The sequence below is a fragment of the Phodopus roborovskii genome, unplaced genomic scaffold (genome assembly GCF_943737965.1).
Source record: "Phodopus roborovskii unplaced genomic scaffold, PHOROB, whole genome shotgun sequence".
In the NCBI taxonomy this organism is placed as follows: domain Eukaryota; kingdom Metazoa; phylum Chordata; class Mammalia; order Rodentia; family Cricetidae; genus Phodopus; species Phodopus roborovskii.
The window spans coordinates 21,222,370-21,249,166 of NW_026125052.1; the positions used below are offsets into that span (position 1 = coordinate 21,222,370).

At 41.4% G+C, this 26,797-nt stretch overlaps 1 protein-coding gene across 1 annotated transcript in view; it reads right to left on the bottom strand.

Annotated features, from left to right (window-relative positions):
* Positions 1–26,797, bottom strand: part of Ern1 (endoplasmic reticulum to nucleus signaling 1) — an 89,351-nt gene that overhangs the window by 23,663 nt on the left and 38,891 nt on the right. The window contains exons 3-10 of the mRNA XM_051179211.1: positions 17,189–17,222; positions 15,011–15,083; positions 9,860–9,932; positions 7,680–7,802; positions 4,266–4,367; positions 2,669–2,930; positions 1,325–1,403; positions 140–305 (exon numbers count right to left, since the gene is read on the bottom strand). Of these exons, the coding sequence (XP_051035168.1) occupies positions 140–305; positions 1,325–1,403; positions 2,669–2,930; positions 4,266–4,367; positions 7,680–7,802; positions 9,860–9,932; positions 15,011–15,083; positions 17,189–17,222 (912 nt within the window). The remainder of the gene's footprint in view (positions 1–139; positions 306–1,324; positions 1,404–2,668; positions 2,931–4,265; positions 4,368–7,679; positions 7,803–9,859; positions 9,933–15,010; positions 15,084–17,188; positions 17,223–26,797) is intronic.

A 26,797-nucleotide genomic window follows, 5' to 3' on the forward strand; every position in this document is an offset into this window, starting at 1 on the left:
ACATTCCCAGATCTAAGCCATCTTGAGATGGACAGCACACACAATGCGTTCAGAATGAAGAGCAGCAGTAAACCAGCAGGGCTGGCTTTTGCCCACCAGGAGGCAGCATATTACCCAACAAAGATAGCTCAGCTCTTACCTATGAGAAGCCAGTAATTCCTCAAGTAGTTCAGCTTGCTCTTCCCTTTCAGTCCAGGGTCAAACTTGAGGTCTGTGCTGGGGGTGATCACACACTCTCCTTTGTCTTCAATGGTGACACCATCTGTCTGGGGACCTTCCAGCAAAGGAAGAGTGCTGCCTCGGGGCTGAGGAGATGGGATGCTGTGAGCTGGAGAGCTTTCCTGCAGCACTTCCCCACAACCACTGTCCCCTAAAGGGACTGACTGCTCTGGTTCTGGTCTCCTCCCTCAGGTTACAATAGTGCTCCACTGACATCTTTTCAGATTTTTGTTTGAGACAGGACTTAAGCAGCCCAGACTGGATTTGAACTCCAGATCCTCCTGTCTCCACCTCACAAGTATTGGGATTATAGGCATGTACTCTCATGTCTGGTCCTTTTCAGGTTCTCATGTGGAATAAAGCAGACACCGATGAGCTGATAGAGGCAGGAGTGGCCCCATTGTTACAGCAGCCAACCAACTCACTGGGCAGACAATGTACAAATAACCAGTCCAGACACTAGAAGATCAGGACAAGCGGCCAGGAGTGTGATGTCGCAGACACTCAGAGAGAGCTCAAAGCAGGCTGGTAGCCTGGGGAGGCATGGGAGAGGTCACAAAAAGGGACTGCGCAGGGAAAAGGAAGTGACAGACCAGCAACAGACTCAGTAGAAAGAGGAACAGGGAAGTCCGGGGACTGTGGAAGAGATGTGTTTATCTGGACCACGTCACTCCCCAAATTCAGCAGAAAGACAGGGTAGGACTACCTGGAAAAAAGCCTGGGGAGTTTAGATTTGAACACAAAAGCCATGGGGTATAAGAGGTGTGTTTCTGTCAACTATCCTGCTTTCAAAGTAGAATGTGGTTGTACAGAAGGTGTTCATGATTCTTTCAGCTCTACGTTTCATCCTCTCTCTCTTTTTCATTTTTTTGAGACTGGGTTTCTCTGTGTAGTCCTGTCTGTCCTGGAACTCGCTCTGTAGGCCAGGCTGGCCTCAAACTCAGAGATCTGCCTGCCTCTGCCTCCTGAGTGCTGGGATTACAGGCGTGTGCCAATCATTTCCTCTTCTTAACCAGATGTTCACATATAGCTCAAGGTCACTTGTTGCTAAAAAGGAACAAAAGCAGTCAAGAAACTGCATCTTTGTGTCCCACAGTTGACTCACCACTACAGCAACCCCCTCGTGCACCATTGAGGGAGAGGCATAGAGGCTGGTGGAGTACTTCCCAACGTACAGGGTAGGCCTGGGGAAGAAAACAGAAACACACATCTGAAATCATTTCATGTCCAAACTCACGAAGTGTGGCTTCTAGGAGGTCACAATTATAGACTCAAGCATTGCCCTCACATGAATCATGCAGTTCCCACAGAAACTAGGTACCGCAGGATGACAGCACAGTAGACTTCAGGGCCCAGCTTCACCTGTCACCTACAGAATGGCAAGCCTCACTTTCCTCACCTGCACAGTGCCAGGGCTGGACTACACTGAGTCGAGTACAGCCCAGGAAAGGGCTGTATTGATGACTATTGATGACCAGCATTTTCCCAGGTGACCCTGAGCCAGCACCACCCCCATGCTTCTGTGGGGTGAGGATACCACGGGGCCTGCAGAGGAACGGGCAACTGCTCTATTCCAGACGCTGAGAGCAAAAGGGATGCACACGATGCATAAAGCAGTAGGGTGGTACTGTAATCCTAGTATACACAGTATGTTTGGAGCCAGCCTAGGCTCATAAAACCCCATCTCAAATAAAGAAAAACAAAACAAAAAGAAAAAGGGGGGAAAAAGGAAACTCCAATCCAAATTGAGTGATATTTCCTGGTAATCTGCTCAGGTAAGCTAGCGGAGACATCACAGAGGCCTGTCTAGTATCAGCATGAAAACAGTGGGGACTGTGCCTACAGATCCCTATGATCGCTACTGTTAGGAGCCTTGGTGGATCCATCATCTCTGAAACTATCCAGACTTCTTCCAACAAGTACCTTCCACCTGAATGGTGCTTCACTACAGACAACACTCTCCCCTCTGTGATCACATTCACACTTCCTCACAAATCTATAACAGGAAGGTGAGGACTAGTCTGTTAAGTGACTGACAGGCTTTGACCAGGTGGGGATGAAGAACACAAGCCTTCTGAGTCTCAGTCACAAACACTGTAACAACTTTTTTCCCGATTTTTAAAGTATGATGTACAATAAAAATCTTCTCTTCGTTTTTTGATTTATCAAGAAAAGGTTTCTCTGTGTAGCGTTGGAGCATGTCCTGGCACTCACTCTGGAGACCAGGCCTGCCTCTGCCTCCCAAGCGATGAGAGTAAAGGTGTGTACCACTGAGCCAGAATGAAAAAAACAAGCCAGTGTTGACTCTTGATGACCTACGTGACCTCAGAGATGTCTGCCCACCCCTTGACTTCCTCCAGTATAGAGTATGTTACACTGCAGCAGTCCTAGACCACCAGGGTTATGGCTATCCTTGGCTGCCTGATCTGTCCCAACTCTTCCAACTCACGTCAGCTTGCTCTTGGCCTCTGTCTCCTTGGGGAATGGATACTTCCACTTGGTGATGCGCCCTACTTCCCCAGACATGAAGGTCAAGTAGCGTAGAGTCTCCACAGCAACGTTGATGTGCATCACCTTTCTCAGGCCCTCCCGCTGCCAGACATAGAAGGCTACCACAGGAGAGGCATAGTTTTGGATCCACAACACATCCCCAGAATCACTGTCCACAGTTACCACTAGTCCATCGCCATTGGACACAAAGTGGGACATCTCTGCAAAGACCAAACAAAGCACGTCAACCACATCCTGCAACCATGTTCTCTACTCTCTTGGCAAGCTGCAGTCATTTCATTGAAGAGGAGAGTTCTGGAATATTTTCAGGTCACAAGAGTTCACTGGTTTCCAATAAGCCCTTCAGTATCAAGACACTAAGAGATGCCTGACCTATAACTATAAAATAAGTTTATTTCCCACTTTCCTGCCATTAAAAAAAAAAAAAAAAACAAAAACAAAACAAAACTATTCTATTCAATAAGTTAAGAGTAAATGCTGAGGAGAGAGGAGCCAATGCTGGGGCCTACAAAGCTGCCATTTCAGAGCAGTCATTTAAAACCTGTGACTAAAACTGAAAAGTCAGACCTGGGTGCTTCTGACCCCACAAATAGCCACATAGAGATTAAAGTATGTGAGGTCCCGAGACAGAAAGTCAAACTTTCAGATACCAGTTAATATAATAAACTGAGGTTGCATGGTTACCATCTGAGTTACAGAATGTTAAAACTAGAGAAGTAATTAGAGTATGAACCACATTTAAAAGTGGCCTTGTTTTTCTTACTGTGGTACTAGGGATTGGATGCAGGGACTTATGTATGCTAGGCAAGATTTTTGTTGTTTTGTTATATTTTTGAGATAGTCTCTCTATATATACTTGGCTTTCCTGGAACTCACTATGTAAACCAGGCTGGTCTCAAACTCAGAGTCTGCCTGCCTCTGCCTCCCTGGTACGCAGACTAAAGGTGTGTGCCACCATGCACAGCCTGGCAAGGTTTTTAACTTTTATTTATTTTATGAGAATATGCTAGTACCTGAATGAATTATTTATGTGTGCCACATATTTATGTATACTACATGTATACTCCATGTGTACATGGAGACTAGAAGAAGGTATCTGATCTCCTGGAACTGGAGTCACAGGCAGTTATAAGCTACCATATGCTGGGAACTGAACTTGGGTCCTCTGCAAGAGCAACAAGTACTCTGAGCTATCTCTTCAGCCTCCTAGAGTGACCTTATTGATGGAGCTATTGATGGCACACGCTAACGTTTAATTCTACTGTCCATGAATTCATAGTAAATTTCTTCTGCGATACATAGAGACTCAAAATGTGTGCTTTCCCTTCTCTCTGGCTAAAGCCATCACCACAAATATATGAAAAACCCAGAACTTGGTGATGAAGGGTTACTTAAAAAGTAACAACAACAATAAAAACCAAACAACCAAACAAACAAACAAAAAACCCTGCTTTCTGGAGAGATCACTTCTGTATGTGGACATGCAGAAGGTGCCAACCCAACTTTCTGGGTGTCCATTCATTTTGTACACTTACTGTAGTCCACATCATCCTCGGGCAGTGAGGCTGCATAGTCAAAATAGGTGGCATTCCAACGAAGCTCTCGGGTCTTGGTGTCATACATGGTGATGGTATATTCTGGAAAATACAGACCCATTGGTTACCATGGAGAGGCTGTAGAACCTACTAAGGTGCTATACAGTTACTACAAAAAGTTTTCACTCAATTGCATTAAGAATATGCATGTGGAAAGGGAAAGAGCATGTGGAGGACTAAAGTCTCAGACACAAGAGTGAACCTGGCAGAAACAAATCACCTTTGCTACAGCTTACAGAATCATTAGCTGTGCAATGGCTGCTTTTAGCCACTATGTTTCAGGGTTCTTAATTATAGTTAATACATAGGGGATATTAGAAATGGGTACCTAGAAGTAAGATGGTACCATAACAAAAATCAAAAAACATGGCCTGACTTTGGGACCAGGTGGTAGAAGGCAACAAGGGGAGTGTTAGGCAACTTGAGCGAACAGTGAGGAAACCACTATGGGAAGCTGAAAAGGGGTAGCCCAATCATGAGCTTATATAGTAAACAAATTAGTAAGGCTACTGCTTACAGTAACCTGGAAGACAGAAAAGGTACCCACTAGACTCAGGGATGTAGCTAATGAGATTCAAGGCAGCAGGATGGAATCTCCAGATGGAAAGACTCTTTTTCTGTTTGTTTGGTTTTTGAGACAGGGTTTCTCTGTGCCGTCTGATTGTCCTGAAACTTGATTTGTAGATCAGAGATCTGTCTGCCTCTGCCTCCTGAATTCTGGAATTAAAGGTGTGTGCCACCAATGAAAAGGAAGTTCAGAGCCCAGTACTTAGGAGGAAGAGATAGGTAGTTCCAGGCCAGCCTGGTCTATAAAGAGTTTTTGGAACAGCTAGGGCTACACAGAGAAGTCCTGTCATTTACAGGTAGGTAGGTAGGTAAATAAATTGTTCTGGCTGGGTAGTGGTTGTTCACACCTTTAATCTCAGCACTTGGGATGTAGAGACAGGTGGATCTCTTTGAGTTTGAAGCCAGCCTGATCTACAAAATGAGTTCTAGGACAGCCAGGGATACACAGAAAAATCCTGTCTCAAAAACAAAACAAAACAAAAATTTACCTACCAAAATAAATAAATAAATAATCAAGCAGGCAAATAAATAAAATAAAAAGGAAGGTCGGAGTTACCAGCAGGAGGAAAAAAGTCCCAGGTCAAGGTTAAAATCAAACTCAGGTGAGTATATAAAACCCTTCTTAGAGACCGCAGAAAGATTTAAGGTGATAACATCGAGGTCCTTCTTCTAGTTAAGAGTCATAAGAATGTGGCCAGGGCACTCTCACAATATCAAAGTGGACATTTGTGATATGGTCTTTACCTAATGGATTAACTATAATTTGACATATAGGAAACCCACCAAGTCTTTAAAGAAGTAACATTAGCACAATAATCAGATAATAAAAAGGGGTAGACTCAGTCTCCAAGCTCCCTACTTTCAATAAGAAATAGAAAGCTATAAAACTTGCCATTTTTTTCTTAATATATATATGTGTGTGTGTGTGTGTGTGTTCATTTTTCTTTTAGGTGCATGTGTACCTGACTATATGTCTGAGTATCACATGCATGTTGTCATGGAGGACAGAAAAAGATATTTGATCCTTAGGACTGGAGTTATAGTTGTAACCCAACACATAGGTGTTGGGAAATTGTAGCCAGCCCTCTGGGAGAGGATCCAGTGCTCTTGACTGCTGAGCCATCTCTCCAGTCCCTAAACTAACCATTTCTGATGAAAAAGGAAGCATTTCTCCCATAGGATAGAACCAAAAGCCACTGAGAATAACATAAGGAACAGATGTCTGGGAGTAAAATTGGGTTCTGCAAGGACTGTTTTCTGTACTCCCGAGTGGGAGAACCTGAATATAAACGCCTGGCTAGATTTCAGATTTACTAAAAATCATCATCTTTCCTTTTTGTTTGTTTGTTTTTTTTTTTGTTTTTTTTTTTTTTTTTACTAGTTTTGTCATCAGTGTTCAGGATTACACCCAGGACCCTATACATGCTAGGCAATCATTCTACTACTGAGCCACATCCTCTACCCTTTGTTCTTCTCTCTTTGAATGGGAATGTTTATTACAGCCACCTTGTCTCATCACTGTACATCAGGTAGATGGAAGGAAAGGCAGAAGAGAGAGAACCCGTCCTCCCCTGTCCCCTCATTACCTTGTTAAGACAGAGTGTCATACAGCTCAGGCTGGCCTTACGTTCACATGCAGGCAAGGCTAGACTCCTCATCCTCCTGCCTTTCCCTCCCACATGCTGAGATTAAAGATGTGCGCCCATGCTCAGTGAAAACTTGTCTTTGTCTTCACCCTTGGCTCTGGACCTGTCTAATAACCTGCTTTGATCAATGGCTGAAGCAGAAGTAAGGCTGTGAGAATGCGGAGTTCAGACCTTATGGGGCATTCTACCATCCACTTTTGCCCAAGAAGGAGCCATGCCAGGAAGTGCAGGCTTTCTCTATGGATGTGTGGGGGAAGTTTACACGGAGCTGAACCACAATTCCAGACACAAGTCATTCCAGCTTGGAAAGTAGAGAAGATATCTGTGTGAAGCCCTTCCTAATTCCTTAGTCAAAGAATTGGGGACAATAAAATGGCTTTCTAATGTCTTAATACTTTAAGACACTAGGTTAGGTAGCTTATTACATGGCAACAGATAAAGGAAACAGTGGCTTTACAGACTAGGAACATACATTTCATCTAAAGCCAGAGCATGTCCAAACTCCCTCCAATACCGCTATTCTACCAGAGACCCATAGTTTTTACACCTGTGTGAAGCTAGGAATCCCTGCAAGGCTTTACTTGATGGAAAAAAGAAACACATCTTAAGTAGTCCCAACAGCAGCAATGAGGACACTGATTTTTTAGGGAGGATGGCTGTTGTAACAGGCCTGTCAACTGTTACATGTATCCCCAGAACAGGAGAGGAAAATGGAGTTCCTGAACAAAGCAGGAACTTGAAGGCTGGGAAAACAGCCTCACAGAGGAGGGAACTTGTGAGCAGAGCTGTGGAAGAAGAAAGGGCGTTGATGTGCCCAAGCCAGGCACACCTGGTAGAGAGAGCCACTCCACTGTGAGTCCTAAAAATATCACTGCTATTCTGAAAGCAATAGGTAGTTTACCCAGTTGCAAACACTTCAATGAGGTAAACGTACCAGCTTCATGATGGGGCTCTGTAGGTAATCAGAGTAATCTAGACTATATTCCCTGGGATCTGAAGGGTCTGAGAAACCTGGTGGCTTGGAGAGGGCAACTCTGGCTACTTTTTGGAGAACAAATCCAGTAACAGAGGCCAGTGGAGGGAGCTTTGTCTCATCCACTCAAGACACAGACAGGTTGTTTAACAAAGGCTCACTTCTCACCTGTCCGTCCAAGATACAGCAGGGAAGTTGACGGGCAGAGACTATCCGCAAAGGCTGATGACAGAGTCTGCTGCTTTTCTCCAGTCAGGAGGTCGATAACATACCAGATGTCCTGCTTTTTACCTGGAATGTTAGTGGACACAGCGCCAACACTCACCCCAAGAGAGAATAAACAACATCGCCAAGGTAGCAGTTCTAACCATTCAAGACCCTCCCTGTGCTTGGAAACAGGCCTGCAATTCCTAGGATGTTAGAAGTGTTTCTATAGTGCTCTGGAAGTGCCTAAATAAATGGTAATGTGAATGTAGTAACTGCTTGGGCCACTGAGTCTTATATTAATTTAATACTCAAAACCTGACATAAAAATTTCTCTAAAGTTTATAACCTAATTATAATATGAAAAAAGTTCTCTTAACTTTTAAGTTGGGTTTTATTGCTTTAAATAACTATCATAAATATGAAAAATCTTGCCTGTCCTTTTCCCACGAATGAGGATCTATATAAACACAAGCACACCTAGGGGTTCTTTGGACAACTATGATTCATGTTCCTCAACATCCCTACCAATTAACACACATGTGAAGCAGCATATAACTATAATTAGCTAGTACCTGTGACTTGGTCAGCAAAGTTGCTGTAAACTGATGCTAATGAGGCTGAAGTTATTTCAACCTTTGTCTCTAGCCAGTAAACTATTCCCAGGTCACAGGTTATACCTCTTGCCTTGGTCAGCTGATTATGAATATGAACAGGCAGACAGCATGTTCACATAAACATGTTTAGGAAAATACATAGCATATGTGTCTATAATATAGATGGTATAGTATATTTGAAGGCCAACACAGTCAACTGTAAAGTGTGCATTCTATTCTGTAAGCCATGTCTCTGGACATTTAAATCTTCCTACTTTAATAGATGTTTCCTACATTCAGGTTCCCGTGGATGCAGAACACAGAGATGTCAGAGAAGGTCACAGGCCACCAGAATTTGTTAAAGCTATATTTAGCTGTAACAGACATATCAGATTCCAAACATGACCAACTTGTTTGTGGATCCTAACTGTTCTCAAAAATAAGGTCTTAAAATTAAAAAGGTCTGAATATAGAGAAAAATTATATCCAAATAACTATGACCATTAATAGCTTCTATCTATGTGACATACATTTGGTTACTTCAAGGACCATTGCAGTCTGTACAATCTACCTACAGCTATGATGGGTAGATTGAGTAACTACCATGAACATAAATATACTCTGAACTCACTTAAGACATGGCACAAAGATGGTGGAAACACAATATCCTAAGTTGATGATAGACGATGAATTGCTGGAAGACCAATAGAGAACAATAACACAGTCAGAAGATGGTCATATGGGCCCAGGGCATGGTCCAGAGGTTTGCTGGTCAATTCCTATGAATCTATTGACTGGCAGTTCCTCATTCTTAATGGCTCGTGCAAAGAAGCAGGAGCTTGGGTGTCCCTAGCAAAACTTAAAAACCGGCCTGCATTTGAGACTTGAAAATATACATGGAGATCCTGAGGCATGAATAGGCAACAAGCACTTTCAGTTCCTCAAAAAGAAAGCTGCTAGATAAACACAGGCTATTATTGCTACTAGAATTTCAAGACACACACAGCCCTCCTTTGTGCTACCAATGCACTTTTATTGACATTTTGGCAGCAATGTGCTGAAGAAACACAGGTGAGCTGATGCTTTGAAAGCTGTGACCCCACAGGTATGAAGACAGCTTATCTAGGCAAGCTGCTAACTGCTGCTTCTACCAAATATTCTGATAGCAGGAAATCCTAAGAAAGCCCTATAATTAATAGGCAGAGCCTGGCTTCCCTTCCTTGGCTCAGACTATTGTATTCACTTTATCCCTTTGCAGCTAGGTATGTTGCAATCATGAAATAGTAGCAGCAGGCTAACCCAGCGGCTAAAAGCTTGTTAAATGAGTAACCATATTAATGATGTCACTTTTTCCTCAGAAGGAGAGAGCTCTTTCATAATGGTCCTGGCATGAAGAGCACCAAAGCACAACTGAGGCAGGAAACCCTTTTCTCAGAAGGAATTGAAAGAGGGTGGCAATAGCCACTCTCTTAATCAAAACTTTCCCAGACTCCAGGATTCACTGTCAAAAAGAACCAAGCTTTTAGTGCTGAGAATGGGAACTCTTACCCATGTAAAGGATTCCATCTGAACTTCGGCATGGAGATGCCTGAACCAATTCTGGGATGGTAAAGGGAAGTTTCTTAAAAAAAAAAAAAAAAAAAGTAAAACAATAAGTTAACCAAGTGTTGTGAAATTGCTGTAATTTTACCAAGCATGTTGTTTCTGTTACCCAGTTCTTCTAAAAACAGAGAAGTGCACTGCAAACGGAGGCTTCTCATTGGAACCTAAGGAGGAGGTCCTAGGTTTCCACATCTACTTCCAACAGCCTCTGGGCTCCCCGGCCTCTGAACTCTGTACACCAAAGCATTTACTTTACACAGGATGCACAGGTCCCTCGGGTCTCCCATCCAGGTACTCCCTGAGGGGGCCACAAACCTTTTCTGAGAAAAATCACACAAATGTGGAAAGCTGCACTGTCTTAGGTATTTCTTAAGAGAGAAAGAAATCTCTCTTCAAAAACTGGCCCAAAAATATCCATGCTAGGTAGTAGGACAATGCCTTGTACCATAGGAGGATCATTAATGCTGAAAAGAAGCAACTTAGAAGTAAGTCAAGGTTCAAGGGAAGGGGGATGGTTATATGGGCAACACAAAGGTCTGAGTTTTGGTGTTTTCTTCAGTAAGTAATTCTCTACTGAAAACAGAGCCTTTGGGTTATAAAAAGGAAGTTATGCCCAGAAAAGAAACTCCAAGAAGTCCCATGTTTCAACATATCTCATCATAAAACTGCCTCTTCTGAGCCCACAGCTGACCTCTCACGGGCCCTTTTGGCTACTGCTTGTTTCAGTGAAGTTTATTTTTGGAACAGGCCCGGAAACTGTGCAGATAGATACCTGCTGTACCTGCTGTTAGGCTTCTATTATACTGCTACCTTTTCTCTAAGGGATAAAAGATTTTTTTTTTTTGCAGTGTTAATAAACACAGCCAGAGGTATTAATTAACGATTTGGATTTTCCTATCACTCCTACATTCAAACCAAACCTTAGAAAAAGGAAAATGACAGCAAAAGGGAACAATGCCTAGAGTTTTGTCAGATGTTTCTGGAATCACTCTGGAGCCCTGTGCTCCAAGACAGACTATCACAGCTGAGAGAGCATCCTTGGGAAATCACATCTCTTCAAGTCCAAACACCAATCCTGGGAGCTTTGGTTTTGGTACATTCTTTTGACTTGTCCAGGCTCAGTTTCTATACCTCTAAAGTGGGGACACCTCCCAAACCCTAACAAGAAATTCAAGTGAGAGGACTTATACTGATTATTTCACACTATTTCTAGCAAACAAAATACTTAAAACACAGATGTGTTTTACGTGATGGGGCGAGAAACCAATGCGGAGACTGTGGAGGGTGAAGCATGCAGCCCCGCCCCCAGTCCTGCCTTTCTCTGTTTGTATCAGCCCCAGGTGCTTTAAGTCTAATTTAAAATATACATTTGAGAGCCCACAAAAGTCCACTTAAAGTCTAGACAGGGTTTGTATCCTTGGCTGCACCTTAGAATCGTGTGAGGGCTTTCAAAACTTCCTTGTGAAGTATAACATAGAACCAGCATGGCACTCATAAGCACAGCTCAGCAAATGCATCAAGTAAATGTATGTCTCTAACATCTCTATCAGACGGAGTGAGAACATTCCTAGCTCTCTGGAAGCCCCATCTGGTACTTTTGTCATAATTAACTCTGAGGTAACTATTATGCTAACTCCAAACTCAACAGAATCTAGTTTTTCCTGGTTTTGAGATTTATATAAATGAACCCTTGAGTATGTGGCCTGTTCTATTGGTCATGTTTTACTTAGTGTTACATTTGAAAGACAGAACCATGTTGAATGCACTTGTAGACTGTTGGCTCTTCCAGCTGAGCATTCAACTGAACAACTATCTCATAATTTATTCATTCTGTTATTGATGTACTTATCTAGATTCTACATTTTGCATATAATAAGCAGTATGGTAGGATAAACATCTATCTTGGTTGGTTTGTCAACCTGGCCATGGGCTGGAGTCAACTTAGAAGGGAGCTTCAACAGAGAAAATGCCCCCCCCAGATTGGCCTATAGGCAAAGCCTATGGGGCATCTTCTTGATTGATGATTGATATGGAGGGGCCCTGCCCACTGTGGGGGTTGCCCTCCCTGAACAGGTGGTCCTGAATTATATAGGAAAGTAAACAGTGTAAACAGGTAAGCTGCATTCCTGCACGATTTCTGCTTCAGTTCCTGCACCTGGAGTTCCTGCCATAACTTCCCTCAGTTAGGGAGTATGACTTGAGAGTTGTTCAGATGAAATAAACCATGTCCTCTTGAACTATGGTCCTGGTCTTTACACAACAGTAGAGATCTGCTATGACAATGGCTTTTGGGAGAACATATCCATGCACTTCTCTTGGGTACATGCCTGGGAGAGTGTTACTGGGTTGTAGGTCTGTGGCAATTGCTATTGAGATCTCTGTACTACCTGCATCTCCCAGTGGACAGAGCTCTGGTTACTGGCATCTCCACAAACACACAAGGTTCCTCTCTCTTCTGTTAGGTATTCCAGTCATCATATCCACACTGGGCAGCAGTTAGCATTGTGACTTCAATTTGTATATCCCCAATGATGCCTTTTCATGCATTTATTCACCATTTAAATACATTCTTTTACCTTTCCAAAGGATCACCTGTCTTCTTCTTTTTTTGGTGTTTTGAGAGTCTGGCTGGTCTGTAACCCACTATGTAGAACCCACTGGCCTAAAACTTAGAGAGCTTTATCTGCCTGTCGCTGCCGGGATAAGAGGTGTGCATCACATGCCCAAACACCTGTCTTTTTCTAACGACACACAGGAGTTCTTTTTGGTTGGTTACTTGAGACAGAGTCTCGTGTAATTCATTCTGTTCTTAAACTATGTAGCTGAGGATGGCAATGACCTTCAACTTCTGATCCTCTTGAGTGCTGGGATTAGAGGCATGTACCCACACCCAGCTGTTACAGTGCTGGGGGGGTTGAATTTGGCCCCTGTAGGAGTTGTTTTTCTTTTCTAAATGTGGATGTTTGAATATTTTGTTTTCCCCCCCCCCAAATGTTGGGTTATGTGGACTACAAATATTTTGGGTCCTCCTTTCTTCATGAAAAAAAGCTCTCAATTTTAACATAATTAATATATCAATCAATCTTTACCTATATTTATGGTTGGTATATTTAAAAGTATTCTATTTAAGAAATCATTATGGGCTGGTGAAATGGCACACCTCCTCTGACCTTCACTCATACACTCACTGTGGAATGAGTGGGCGTACACAGACACAAATAAGTGTAATGAAAATGTTCTAAGATTATGACATAGTCTAAGACCATGAAGCTCTTCTACTACTTCCTCCTGAAGCTTTGCTATCTTTTTTGGGGGGAGAGGGTTTCAAGACAGGGTTTCTCTGTGTAGCTTTGCACTCACATAAATCCACTGCCTCTGCCTCCCAAGTGCTGGGATTAAAGGCTTTATTATCTTGCATCTCACATTTATTAAATGTGATTTGTCTGAAACTGATTTTTATGTGGATGGATGTACAGTCAAGATATCTTATTTCTACATGGATATCCCACTGATTTGTTTGTATCTTCACCCCCTTGTGCTGGGGAGTAAACCTGCCCTGTATCAGGTAAGTGTTTTAATACTGAGCCACATTCCCACTCCAAGACATACACTATTTAGTAAAAAGATAGCCCTCCACCAAAGTATCATCATTGTCACAAGTCAGGTGATCATCTGTATGGGTTAATTTCTAAATTTTCTTATCTGGAGAACTTGAAACAAAAATACTGACAAAGATCAATCAACTGTGGAACTGAGATCTAGGTTCAGTTGTGTGCACTGTGTGTATAAACAGGGTTTCACTATGTAGTCCTAGTCTTACTATGAGCTGGCTAACCCAGAACTTTCCAGGTAAACCAGGCTAGCCTCAAACCCATGGAGATCCGCCTGCTTCTGCCTCCTAAGTGCTAGTATTAAAGACATGTACCACCAAGTATAGCAAGGTTCAGAATGTCTTTTAAAACTTTTTTTTAAAAAGATTTATTTATTATGTATTCACATACCAGAAGACGGAAACCACATCTTATTATAGATGGTTGTGAGCCATCATGTGGTCTCTGGGAATGGAACTTGGGACCTTTGGGACAGCAGGCAGTTCTCTTAACCCCTTAGCCATCTCTCCAGTCCATCTTTTAAAACTTTTTAAAAATGTATTTTATTTATTTTTATGTGTATAAGGATTTTCCCAAATTGTCTGTGTATCACATATATGCAGAGCCTGAGGTGGACAGATGCCTTGGAACTGGGTGACAGAGGGTTGTGAGTTACTGTTTAGGTGCAAGAAGTTGAATCTAGGTCACCTGGAAGAGACCTTAATAGCTGTGCCATCTCTTTTGTCCCTAGACTCAGTATACTTAAGCATGCCTCTGGTTCTTACAGTGTGTAACAAAAATTGAGAACTACTGTTTGAGAATCTCAAGTAGAGACAGCAGTAGGCTATCACATGCTTCTGCTAAAAGGGGAGCTTGCTCATCTCTCTGAAATGAGGGGGCTTGAAAAATGATTTTTTAAACATTTTTATGACATTTACTTATCTGTGTATACTATGAGAGGACTGAATGCATGCCACAACACATATGTGGAGGCCAGAGAACAATTTATAGGAATCAGTTCTCTCCTTCTACCATGTGGGTCCTGGGAATCCACCCTGGATCATCAGGACTGGAAGGAAGTACTTTTACCCAGAGTCATCTTGCTGGCCCAGTAAACAGTATTTCAAAATACATTTCTTTTTTGTTGTTGTTTCTGAAACAGGGTGTCTCTGTGTAATAGCCTGGCTGTCCTGGAACTCGCTTTGTAGACCAGGCTGGCCTCAAACTCACAGAGATCCACCTGCCTCTGCCCCTCGAGTTCTGGGATTAAAGGTGTGAGCGCCACCACTGCCTGGCTTTAAAAAAAAATAATCTTAATGCTCATTTAGGAAGCTTTGAAAAGGCACTGATGCCCATGCCCGTGCCAGATGATCTGAGATGATCTGAATCACAACTGAATCAGAATCCCCAGCAGTGTGTACAAAGCTCCTAGGTGGTCTCACATGCAGATGTAGATAAGGACTTGGTTAAGAGTTCCAGAATATACAAAGAAGCTAAATAGTCTCACCGTCAGGCCTTCATTGTTCTTGCCTCCAAGTGTGTACAAACTGCCATCATTGGGATCTGGGAGGAAAGCAGGCCTAGAAATTAAACAATAAACACCAAGGATAAACTATATAGCCAAGGACAAAACAAAAGAAAACAACAATCAAAATCATGCAAAATCATGACAAGCCTGTGTGTGTGTGTGTGTGTGTGTGTGTGTGTGTGAGAGAGAGAGAGAGAGAGAGAGAGAGAGAGACAACTTTACCCACTGCTTTATTCACTTCAGCCACATAAAAATAAAATACCCCATGGAGGTATATATTCTATTTAAATGGAAAAAAGTAACCTGAGAAGGAAAAGTCATAGGAAGTCACAGAAGTGAACTGTCTTTTGGTCAGGGCACTGTGGATGACAATGAGATAAATGAAAGAGCTTAGTAAGTCTGTTTTCAACTTCTATGTCCATTGCATGTGGGCATCAACACTTAATACTTAGCACCAACAGTCTCGTGTATAAACAGTCCAAATCTGTAGACTTACTTATTCTGGGAGAATTTCAAAACTGTATATGTTATGCTTTGATCATATCCACTTTTCACACCCCTTTCCAACTACTCCTGCATCTCCCCTGCCACGTATATATATCATGTATATGCACCATGTGAATACACCATGTATATATATCATGTATATGCACCATGTGAATACACCATGTATATATATCATGTATATGCACCATGTGAATACACCATGTATATATATCATGTATATGCACCATGTGAATACACCATGTATATGCCTTTTGGATCTCCTGAAACTGGAGTTATGGATGGTTGTGAGCTACCATGTGAGTCCTGGAAATTGAATCCAAATCCTCTGTAGAAGCTACAAGTATTTTTAACTGCTGCGCTCACTCTCTCTCCAGCTCTCCTCTTTTTAATTTTAAAAAGTAATCCACTAAATCAAATTAGTGTTGCCCATATCTACTTGTCATTTTCAACAAACATTAATTTCTTAAATGACAGCAATAAAAGCAAACTTTGAACGCTTGACATCAGAGAACCTGTCAGGGATACAGAACAAGGTCTCTGTCAACAGCATCCCACAAAAAGATTTCAGGTTGATGCTCTGTCAGGTGGATGTCCTCAAGATGGAACTATAATTAATGCCATGAGGAATCCTTTACTGAATCTGTTTTCAATTTGGGTTGTTCCATCATTTCAGGCTCTTACAGGCAACAATGTTCCCTTGAACATGAACACTCTAAGAGCAGGTTACATTCATCTTTCCTCTCCATGATATGAATACAGTGAACAAAAAGAGATCCAGGGAGGAGATGGTTCTACAGTCAAGTGCTGTCTATCTTCTAGAGGACCCAGGTTCAATTCCTAGCACCCACATGGTGGCTTACTACATCTGTAACTCCAGGCCCAGGAGCTCTGATGCCCTCTTCTGGCTTCCATGGGCACCAGGCAACACATCTAATACCCAGACATATATGCAAGCAAAACAACCATACACATAAAATAGAATGAGTATGTATGTATGTATGTATGTATGTATGGATGGATGGATGGATGGATGGTGGGGTTTTTTATTTTGTTTTTTGTTTTTGAGACAGGGTTTCTCTGAATTGTTTTGGAGCCTGTCCTGGAACTCACTCTGTAGATCAGGCTGGCCTTGACTCACAGAGATCTGCCTGCCTCTGCCTCCAGAGTGCTGGGAAAAAAGGCATATGCCACCACCACCCAATAAATAAATATTTTTAAGAGACTGGATAAATAAATAAATTTTAAAAAGAGAGATCTAGACTTTAGAATTTAGGTTAAAACTCAACTTAAGTTCTATCTCAAGTAGCCAGGCATAGTGGTGCACACCTTTAATCACAGCATTCAGAAGGCAGAGGCAGGAAGATCTCTGTGAGTTTGAGGACAGCCTGGTCTACTGAGTGAACTCCAGGTCAGCCAGAGCTATATAATGAGACCTTGTCTCCGGCGGAAAAAAACACCTCCATCCCAAACAATTCTTTTTACTACTACCTCCCTCCTCACCCAACAAAGGCTTCTAACATACCACCCACCTGGAAAATTTTTATGTTTCAAAAGTTCTCACTACACTTTAAACTTGTGCATGTATTTGTGCCTGGTGACTAAATAAGATGGTAAATTAAAAGGAAAGACTAAAGAGATGAGGAAACTTACTCTTCCACGTGTGTTGGGACCTGCAGGACTGGATCTGTGCAAAAGAACAAGAAGCATCATCAGACAGGCTCTGAAATGTCAGGCCCTGGAAACATCCCAGGACCAACTTCACAAGCTGTATCAACAACTAAGGCTGGCCTGCATTAGCTAAGTCATGAGAGGGCACTTCAGGAAACACACAAAGGTACACAGGTAGGTGCTTACAATTCTTACTAAGATCAGATAGAGGGGGCTGGAGAGAGGACTCAGTGGCTAAAAGCATTTGTTGCTATTGCAGAGGCCACGAGTTGGACTCCTAGCACACATAGAGGTTCACAGCCATCCAATCCAATTCCAGGGAATCTAATGCCCTCTTCTAGGTTCTGAGGACACTTCAAGCATACATTATTAACACATAGGCAAGACATTCACATATTAAATAAATAAGTCTAATAAAATTTTTTTTATTTTATACGTATGAATGTTTTGCCTGTGTGTATGTCTGTGTTACATGAATAAAAATGCCTGTAGAGGCCAGAAGAGGGCATTAGAACCCTGGCAGTGGAGTTACAGATGGCTGTGAATTACCATATGCATGTTGGGTATTGAAGGCAGGTCCTTTGGAAGAGTAGCCAATGTTCTTAACCGCTGAACCAGTCCCCTCACCAGAGGGATTTCTAAAATCTGAATCATTAGATTGTTGTTGGATACCTAGATATTCCCAATGGAAAATGCCATACTTTGGATTCATAACTGATGCTACCTGGATAGTAAATGTCCTGTAGCAACTTATAGCAATCCTACAGACTTCAAGTATTGATTTCTGTTGATCCACTAATTGTATTTCCATAAAATCTAGTGTAAAATACAGGAAGAGCTATTTATACAAAGATGTTCACAATAGCATTTTAAATGAAGAAACTGTTCTTTGATATGGTTAAATTATCTCTTTGGCAGAAAAAATAAAGCCTCTTAAAAAGTATAATAAAATTTTTTTGTTGTTTGTTTTGAGACAGGTCTGACTGTGTAGCTCTGGCTGGCTTTGAACACACAGAGATGCTGGCCTCTGCCTCCTAAGTGCTGGGATTAAAGTTGTGCACCACCAAGCCTGGTGCTAATAAACCTAAGCTGCAAGCATGTACAAATTTTTATGCTTTTGGAATCATGTGAAGCAATTTACATAGGTTAGAATATAACAATACTGAATACCTTCAGTACAACAGAAAAAACTAGATGGAAAGATCAAAAGTTTAATGATGTTCTTTTTAAAAGTATAAGCAAATCTCACTTTTTCTATTTTTTCTTAAATTTTCTACAAGATCAGTATTACTTAAGTTGGACAGAAACATTTCTCTCTCTCTCTCTCTCTCTCTCTCTCTCTCTCTCAAATCCATGTTTACAGCAGTAAAATCTGGCCAAATTCTTCTTTCCCAAGGTTCTCCTAGGCATGCACCAAAGAGGAGGCTCCTGATTGGCAGCAAAATCTGAAACCTCAAGGAAGAGACTGCACAACGAGGCAGTAATCCCAGCAAAACCCACAGCTAGAACCAAGCTATACACTCCAGAGCAGAAAACTAGATTTTGTACGCAGAGTTCTAGACTCCAGAGGCTCATGGTGACAGGCAGCTGTCTGATCTTCTTGTCACTTGGGATTTTCCTGTGAAGTCTGTCAAACCTTATCATATGTTGATTCTGCTTTTAAGAGCAGACGGTATTCACAACAGAGACACACACCAGATGTGGTCTGCAGGCAGCAAACAAACAATTCACTAAACCAAAGCCACCGCAGGAAACAGGGTGAACTTTCAGTCAGTAAGCACATGTTTATCTTTCCCATTAATCACCTCTCAGTACACTCTCACAAACAGACTGATGCAAGACACAGGAAATAAAGGCACACGGCCTTTATTCACTCAACTGAAACAAACCAGGCAAGGTGCAATTAGGGTCCAGAAACTCCAACTCAGCCTCAAAACTATGCAGCCTGCAAAAGCAAAAATGCCATATTCCAAAGAGAGCACAGCAGTATAAAAGCCATTTATCTTTTTTGATTACTTTAGTCACTTAATGATATCACAGATAAAACAGAGGAAGGAGACACTGCTAAAATCTAGCAATTATAAAAATAAGACATGGGCGTTAACATGTTTGAATTCCTGTTCACAACCTATCTTTGCTGTACAGTTCACTCAGTCTCATGGACTCATCTCCAGAGACAGATTTCCCTAGCTTCTTATGGCTTATGTGTTGGTCCTTTAGCTTTTTGAGGCCTCGGGTTTGATGATGTACCCTGAATCATAAGATACAGGAGGTCAGGGGCTAGAGAGATGGCTCAGGGGTTAAGAGCACAGGCTGCTCTTCCAGAAGACCAGAATTCAATTCCCAGCACCCACATGGCAGTTCACAACTGTCTGTAACTGAGTTCCAGAGGATCTGACACTTTCACACCAATGCACATAAAGTTAAATACATTTTTAAAAAAAGATAAAGGATATTGGTGGGAAACAGAAGGTTCCCTGGGCCAACATCAGTGTCAAAGAATCATTCTTGCTTTCTAGTCTTAGGAAGGGATAAACTCTAGGGCTGAGTCTGTATGGTTGCCTTCACACTCCCCATCTACTCAGTATAAGCAGGATACCTGATCAAACTTCTGCTAAGGTACAGACCAGGTTAAAAACGCAGAAGCTGCTCAGTTTCTGAGGTATAACAATGGCCTGTTCAACAGATATTTATCTTCTTAAAAGAATCATTGGTAGCCAGGCATGGTAGTACATACATGTAATTCTAGCACTTGGGAGCCTGAAGCAGGAGAATTTCAAGTTCAAGGCCAGCCTGGGTTAGTGAGACCTTGTCTGGTGAGAACCCAACCTTTGTTTTAGTACAGAAAAGAATTGTGTGAAGGGCAGATTAAGCAAAAAGGCAGATGCTGGTAACTTGTTGGGGATGGAAGTGGGGGCATGGAGTCTTCTCATTATTTTCTGTACATATTCTTGAAATTTGCTATATTGATAAAAGTTAAAGATAAACAACAAAAAATAAAATTAAGCATCACTTGAAAAGGTGTGATGAAAGATCAACAAGGAAAGTAGTTATTTAGATTTACTAATAAGAACCATAACAGGCAAGACTCTTGCTTACAGGTTTTCAGCCAATGAAAAGAAACCCTGAGCAAACCACAGGGCTGTAAGCAAATACTCCTGCAAAATAGGACAGTTTATCCATATGGAGCCAGATAAGAGTAAATGCCAACCTCATTGAGCTGTTTTACTTCCAGAAGGGAAAACGGGGAGGGGAGTAAAATGGGTGTAATTCAAGGTGAGGTTAGCAAGTAAAGCCATGGGGAAATACACTGAAAACAATGTTTGGTCTCTCCCAAGATTACCTTGGGAAGAAACCAAACTGCTAACTGTTGCCGTGGAAGGAGCAGCCACTGGACTCAATTCCACCAGCTGGTGTCCAGAATCCTGGGCCAGATCAGGTGACACATACTGCTACCATACTGTGTTAACCGAATCCTTGTTAACCAGAGACAAAGCTGGCAAAGCAGATGCCCACACTTTGCTTTGTCCAAGCTCATCAGGGTGGAAGTATAAATGCTCCTAACTCCAACAAAAGGTACTTCCTTGGTCCGAGTGGAGGGGCATTTCCAGGTTCCTGCTCAAGCCTCTCCTCTCTCTATAACCAGCTCTAACCACAAGGCAGGGAGAGCCTAGGTCCCTATCTGGTGCTATTATCTCAGAATCACCTGGACATTTCTTTTATGTGCTACTAGTACCTCAGTCTCCATTGTCCAAATTAATCCTTCCATCTTTCACCGAAGACTAGCTTCTTAAGTACCCTATATTAATTTATTAATTGTTTGTTCTGAAAATATATTGTTTCATACAATATATTCTGATTAATGGTTTCCCCTCCCTCATCTTCTCCCCACGCCTTCTCTCTCTTTTGAGAAAACATATATATATATATATATATATATATATATATATATATATATATATCAAAGCAAACAAAAAAAAAAAAGAACACATACACAGAGAGAAACAGACACACACACACACATAAATGAGAGCTCTAGTGCTAAGATTGAGTACTCTCTATTGTTGATAAAAATCCAACTTCTGAAACCCACATGGGACTGCATAATTGAATATGGGGGTCAGGAAGAATTTGGCAAGAGTGAAAGTTTTCTGAACACTAAGGTGTTTTAGGCAGCCCTCAACCATGCTATATTGCACAACCTCAGTCTTGGTTCTGAATATACAAGCACACTTTGCACCCTGAATACCATCATGCTGTGCTATGTCATTAATACTGCCTGAAACACTTGCTCAAAATTGAGATGCCTAGGCTTATGTTATGAACAACTTTATTTTTATTGATTATAATATAAGACTTTCTGCTCTTGCTGGGTGGTGATGGTGCATGTCATTAACCCTAGCACTCAGGAGGCAGAAGCAGGTGGATCTCTGTGAGTTCGAGACCAGCCTGGTCTACAAAAGCTAGTTCCAGGAAAGCCTCCAAAGCCACAGAAAAACCTGGTCTGGGTGGGAGAGGGAAACAAGATTTTCTGCTCTTATAGGAAGGTAATGGTTTAAAGTCAATTATGGTGGTACATACCTACAATCCCCAAACTTGGGAAGTGTACAGTCCAGAGAATTAGAGGAGCTCAAAGATCATCCCCAGTTGTACAGTAAGTTCTAAGGCAGTCTGGGTTACTTGAGAATGTCTCAAACAAAGAAATTAACAAAACTCTACTATCAACAACAACAACAAAAAAACATAATGACTTAATTTAATTAATTACAGAAACAAAAACTTTTAATATTTTCCTACTCTCATTCATCAGCATTTATCAAATTACTATTACCTTTAGATTATATTGTGTTAAAATGTTTGACTTAAAAAATTGATGTTTGGTGCCTGGCATCTTTAATCCCAGTACTCAGGAAGAGGCAGGCAGCTCTCTTGAGTTTGAGGCCAATGTGATCTACACAGCAAGTTCCAGACCATAATGGGACCTTATCTCAAAGTAAATAAATAATTTTTTTTATTTGAAAAAGCCCTGCTGTTTGAGTCATCTACATTAGTTTCATTTTTTAAAAAAATCTTTAGTTTTTTTATTCTGAAAATGTTGAAGATGCTCCACATCCTGCAGTGTCAAGTGTTAAGCCAAGATTTAAGCCCTTTTTTCTTTTTTATAAGACATTTTTAGTTTTCACTTTTTTATATTTTCATTGTGTATCTTCATTATATGTATTACTGTACAACATAAGGACATTTTCTTTCTTTCTTTTTTTCCCAAGAAAGGGTTTCTCTATAAGAGCCCTGGCTGTCCTGGAACTCATTCTGTACACTAGGCTGGCCTTGAACTCACAGAGATCTGCTTGTCTCTGCCTTCCAAGTGCTGGGATTAAAGGTGTGGGCCACCACCACCTGGCATACACCTATTTTATATACTTATAATATACAGAATAGTATGAAGATGTCACATGTGAAAAATTGTCATAAGTAGAAAGGTTTAAAAAAAGACTCTCACCAAAAAAAGGTTTAGGCTCACATTACCTTGCTGACACCATCTCTCCCTAACATGTCAGCAGTTGCCAAACTCTGTGGTCTGTTACTACAAAGACCACCATCATTCTGTTTCCTAGTTCTAATTAATGCATCTTCAACATCACTAGAACCCTTTGTCTCTCAAGCCCTACCTTTTCTCCTCATCTACAGGCCTTGGAAATCAGATAAACAAAGGCTTTATTCATAGTTCTGCCAATGACATCTAGTGATTTTAACAAAGTTACTTAATCTCAATTCCAAGCTGTAAAAAGGGAGAAAATAAGAGATAACATCAATTTCATGGAGCATCTGTGTATGGATTAAATGCATATTAAATTTTTCAAGATTTTATTTCTTTGTGTTTGGTTTGGTTTTATCGAGATAGAGTTTCTCTGTGTAGCCCTGGCTGTCCTGAACCTCACTCTGTAGACCAGGCTGGCCTAGAACTCAGAGATCTGTCTGCCTCTGCCTCCCGAGTGCTGGGATTAAAGGGATGCACCATCACCACCTGGCAAGACTTTATTTCAATGCTTTCAAACATAGAATAGCGACCCTCCCAAAGACATAAATCAGAACACATTTCCAGGACTCAAAACACTTTGGTGTCTTCCTAGCTCATCAGGCCTCTGCTCACATGCATTCCCCACTCCACCACCCCACACTTGTCCCTCTTTAGTCTATCCCAGCATGCCACTTTCTGGCATTCCTCAGCATACTGTCAAGGCCAGCTCTGCCTCAGCGCCCTTGCATATCTCTTCCCTCTACTTAGACCTTTGACCAAGTATATACTTCAATGGTTTTCCATGACCACCTCTATGCCCCAGGGTTTCCTATATCCTCTGCCAAAATCTTCCCTATGGCATTTGTTCCCTTCTAAATTCTGGATATTCTGCTATTAATTTGTCTCAAGATACTGTTTGTGTCTGATTCTAAATACTGACTGTGTTCTGTTGTTTGTTATATTCTCATTATCTAAAATAATCTGACACGTAGGAGGTATCCAATGCATCTGTTGAATGAAGTAATTAAAAGGCATTAATTTTCACCAGTACCAGCAGTGGTGGCACATGCCTTTAATCCTAGCACTAGGGATACAGACAGGTAGATCTCTGTGAGTTCAAGAACAGCCTAGTCTACAGAGCTAGTTCCAGAACAGGCTCCAAAACTATAAAGAAACGCTGTCTTGAAAAACAAAACAACAACAACAATAATAATAATAACAACAAAAATTTTCACCAGGTGCTAGTGGTACATGTCTTTAATCCTAGTATTCAGAAAGTGGAGGAGGAGGTCTACAGACCCCAGGACAGCCAGGGCTACACAGAGAAAACAACAAAAAGGCATTAATTTCCTTCCTACTTCCTATTCAGTCCACATATCTATCAATGATCACTTTTAATTATCTAACACATTTGCTTCATCAATTAGAACCCTGGCCCTACCTAGTGATTCCCTTTCCTCAAGCCAGGCCTCTCTCTGAATTTTGCTGAAAACACTGCCATCATTTGGGACAACATTGTGTACATATATGAGCCTTCTGGGTCCCATATCATTAGGGTATTTATTAACTACTTCCTGGTTGGCCTCTGTCCCAGCTTATTCCTGGTATTTCAAATCTCCACTCCTTGCCTCCAGTATCACAGGTAAAATGGAGACTGTAGGTCTCTGGGACTTCTTACCATTCATCCATGATTGAGTTTGTCAACTCCATCCTTTATGCAGACATTGCACACTCCTGTTCAAAGGACTAGGAAGCATCCTATCTCTAAGGCCTCCTGCTCCTCCTTCTCTACTTCTAAAGCCTCTGGCTCCTCCTCCTCTCTTATGTATATGATCTCCTTTCTTTTTTAAATGCATCAAATTTAAGTACACAGTTTGAATAATCTTGAAAGGCATATAACCTATGCCACTACCTTCACACACAGAACATTTCTGTTATCCCAAACACATCCGTACACCCCTCTGGAATCAATATTCCCAAATCACCTCACCCTCAGAGAACCACTGATAGATAAATTCCTTTGTTTGTTTTTAAGTTTGGCAAATGGAGATTCTTTGTGTAGGGATTCTTTTTACTGTACAATGCTTTTGAAATTCATCCCTGGTTTGTATCATCAGCTAATCAATGAGTAGCATTTTGCCTTAAGGACATGCCACTATTTGTTTACCTATCCATTTATTGATGGATAGTTTGGTTGTTTCCAGATTTTTGTTGTTGTGAATAAAAACTACTAACACTTGAATATGGGTCTCTATTTGAACTATTTTTTTCTTTCCCCTGGGAAACTAAGGAATGGAATGGCTGAGTCATATTATTTACATTTGACAAGAAACTACCAAACAGTTCTCCAAAGTGGATGTAGCATTTTACAACTACCAACAGCATCTAGCAGTAAGGTTTTTAAAATGCTGATTTCTAGGCCCAAGCCTAGAAAATAAATGTCTGGAGAGGCAGGAATTTTCTCTAATAATATATGCTAGATGATTTAATACTGAGCCATACAAGAAAGCACTGCTTCAAATTCCCAGCCCACTCTCTTACCTACACTTTCCCCTCTGTCAAGATCACACTGCTACAGTAACATTTCAGTGAGCAAAGCTAACAGTCTCAAATCCTTCTTGGTAAGTTTCCACCTGCACTGACAATGTTCCCTTTTCCAGCTGCTCGGGCCCTAGCACAGACTCCCCGCTCTATAACCCCGAAGGGACTGAGGCCTGGCACTACCCTAGTCACATAATCTAGAAACACCCTTGTCCTTAGCATTGCATTCTCTTACTATTCCCACTCAATCAGATCCCAAGTTTGGTAAATTTTGGTTTACTGGTTTTTTTTGTTTTGTTTTATTTTTTTGGGGGGGGACTTACGTCCTCCTTTTCATTTTATCACTTTTTAAACAGAGAGGCAGTGGTGGTGCACACCTTTACTGCCAGCACTGGGGAGGTAGAGGAAGGCGAATTTATGAGTTTGTGGCCATCCTGGTCTACATACAGAATGAGTTCTAGGGCAGCCAGGGCTACACAGAGAAACCTTGCCTCCAGATAGATAGATAGATAGATAGATAGATAGATAGATAGATAGATAGATAGAGATAGATAGATGATAAACAAGGAAGGAGGGAGGAAAGGAGGAAGGGAAGAAGGAAGGAGGAAGGAGAAAAAAAGGAAGGAGGAAGGAGGAAAGAAGGAAGGAGGAAGGAGGAAAGGAGGAAGAGAGGACATCATCTCCCACTGGTCTACACTTAAACTCCTCATCTGAGTCTCTCTGTCTCTCAGACCCACATTCCACTTGCTACAACCTAGGCTTGACAAAGGCGATCCTTGACTCTTCCTGCCTAAAATCCTCCAATAGCTCCCCTTCACATGCCTAAAGTCTTCTACTGCTGTGGCTTAAGTTAGTTCCTTCAGGTTCATAGCATTCTTCATGTAAGCAATTTCCTCAAAAAAATTCCTAACACTTCCACTTCTTAGGTACAAAGGTCTAAGCAACTTAGAATTTAGACTCCAGTAACTGAGAAACCATGGAGAGAAAGAAAAAAAAAAAAAAAAACCCACACAAAACAGTGAAAACTGTTTCATTCTTAATCACAATTACTTACTAATATAGAATGTGTGTACCTGTCAAATACTATACAATTTTCAAGCCTTATAATAAACTGCATGTGGGCACCCTCATTATCATTTAACACAGATTTTCACATGGTATTTGAATTTTGTCATAGCAACTGCCAAAAACCCAGCTTCACAAAGACACAATACCATTGAAATGACTATAGTATACTCTGAGGTTAAAACTATCAACTCCTTCCAGCATGAAGTTTGCCACTTGTCAACTACAAATAGCCCATTTCTCCGTGATTTCTTCTGCGGTGACTCTTCCCTAAACTCATCCTGGGCTTTGATGTTGGTGTCTGGCTTGCCCTTACTTGCTTACCTCCATCTATCTAAGTCAGTTTGCCCTACAGTCTCCATTCAAACAGCATCTGCTGCATGTACTTGGTCCATATACCTCCTATGTTTCTCACGGGAGACTTTGTTTCAAGCAGCTTTGCTGTATTGACTATTTAAGGATTGTAC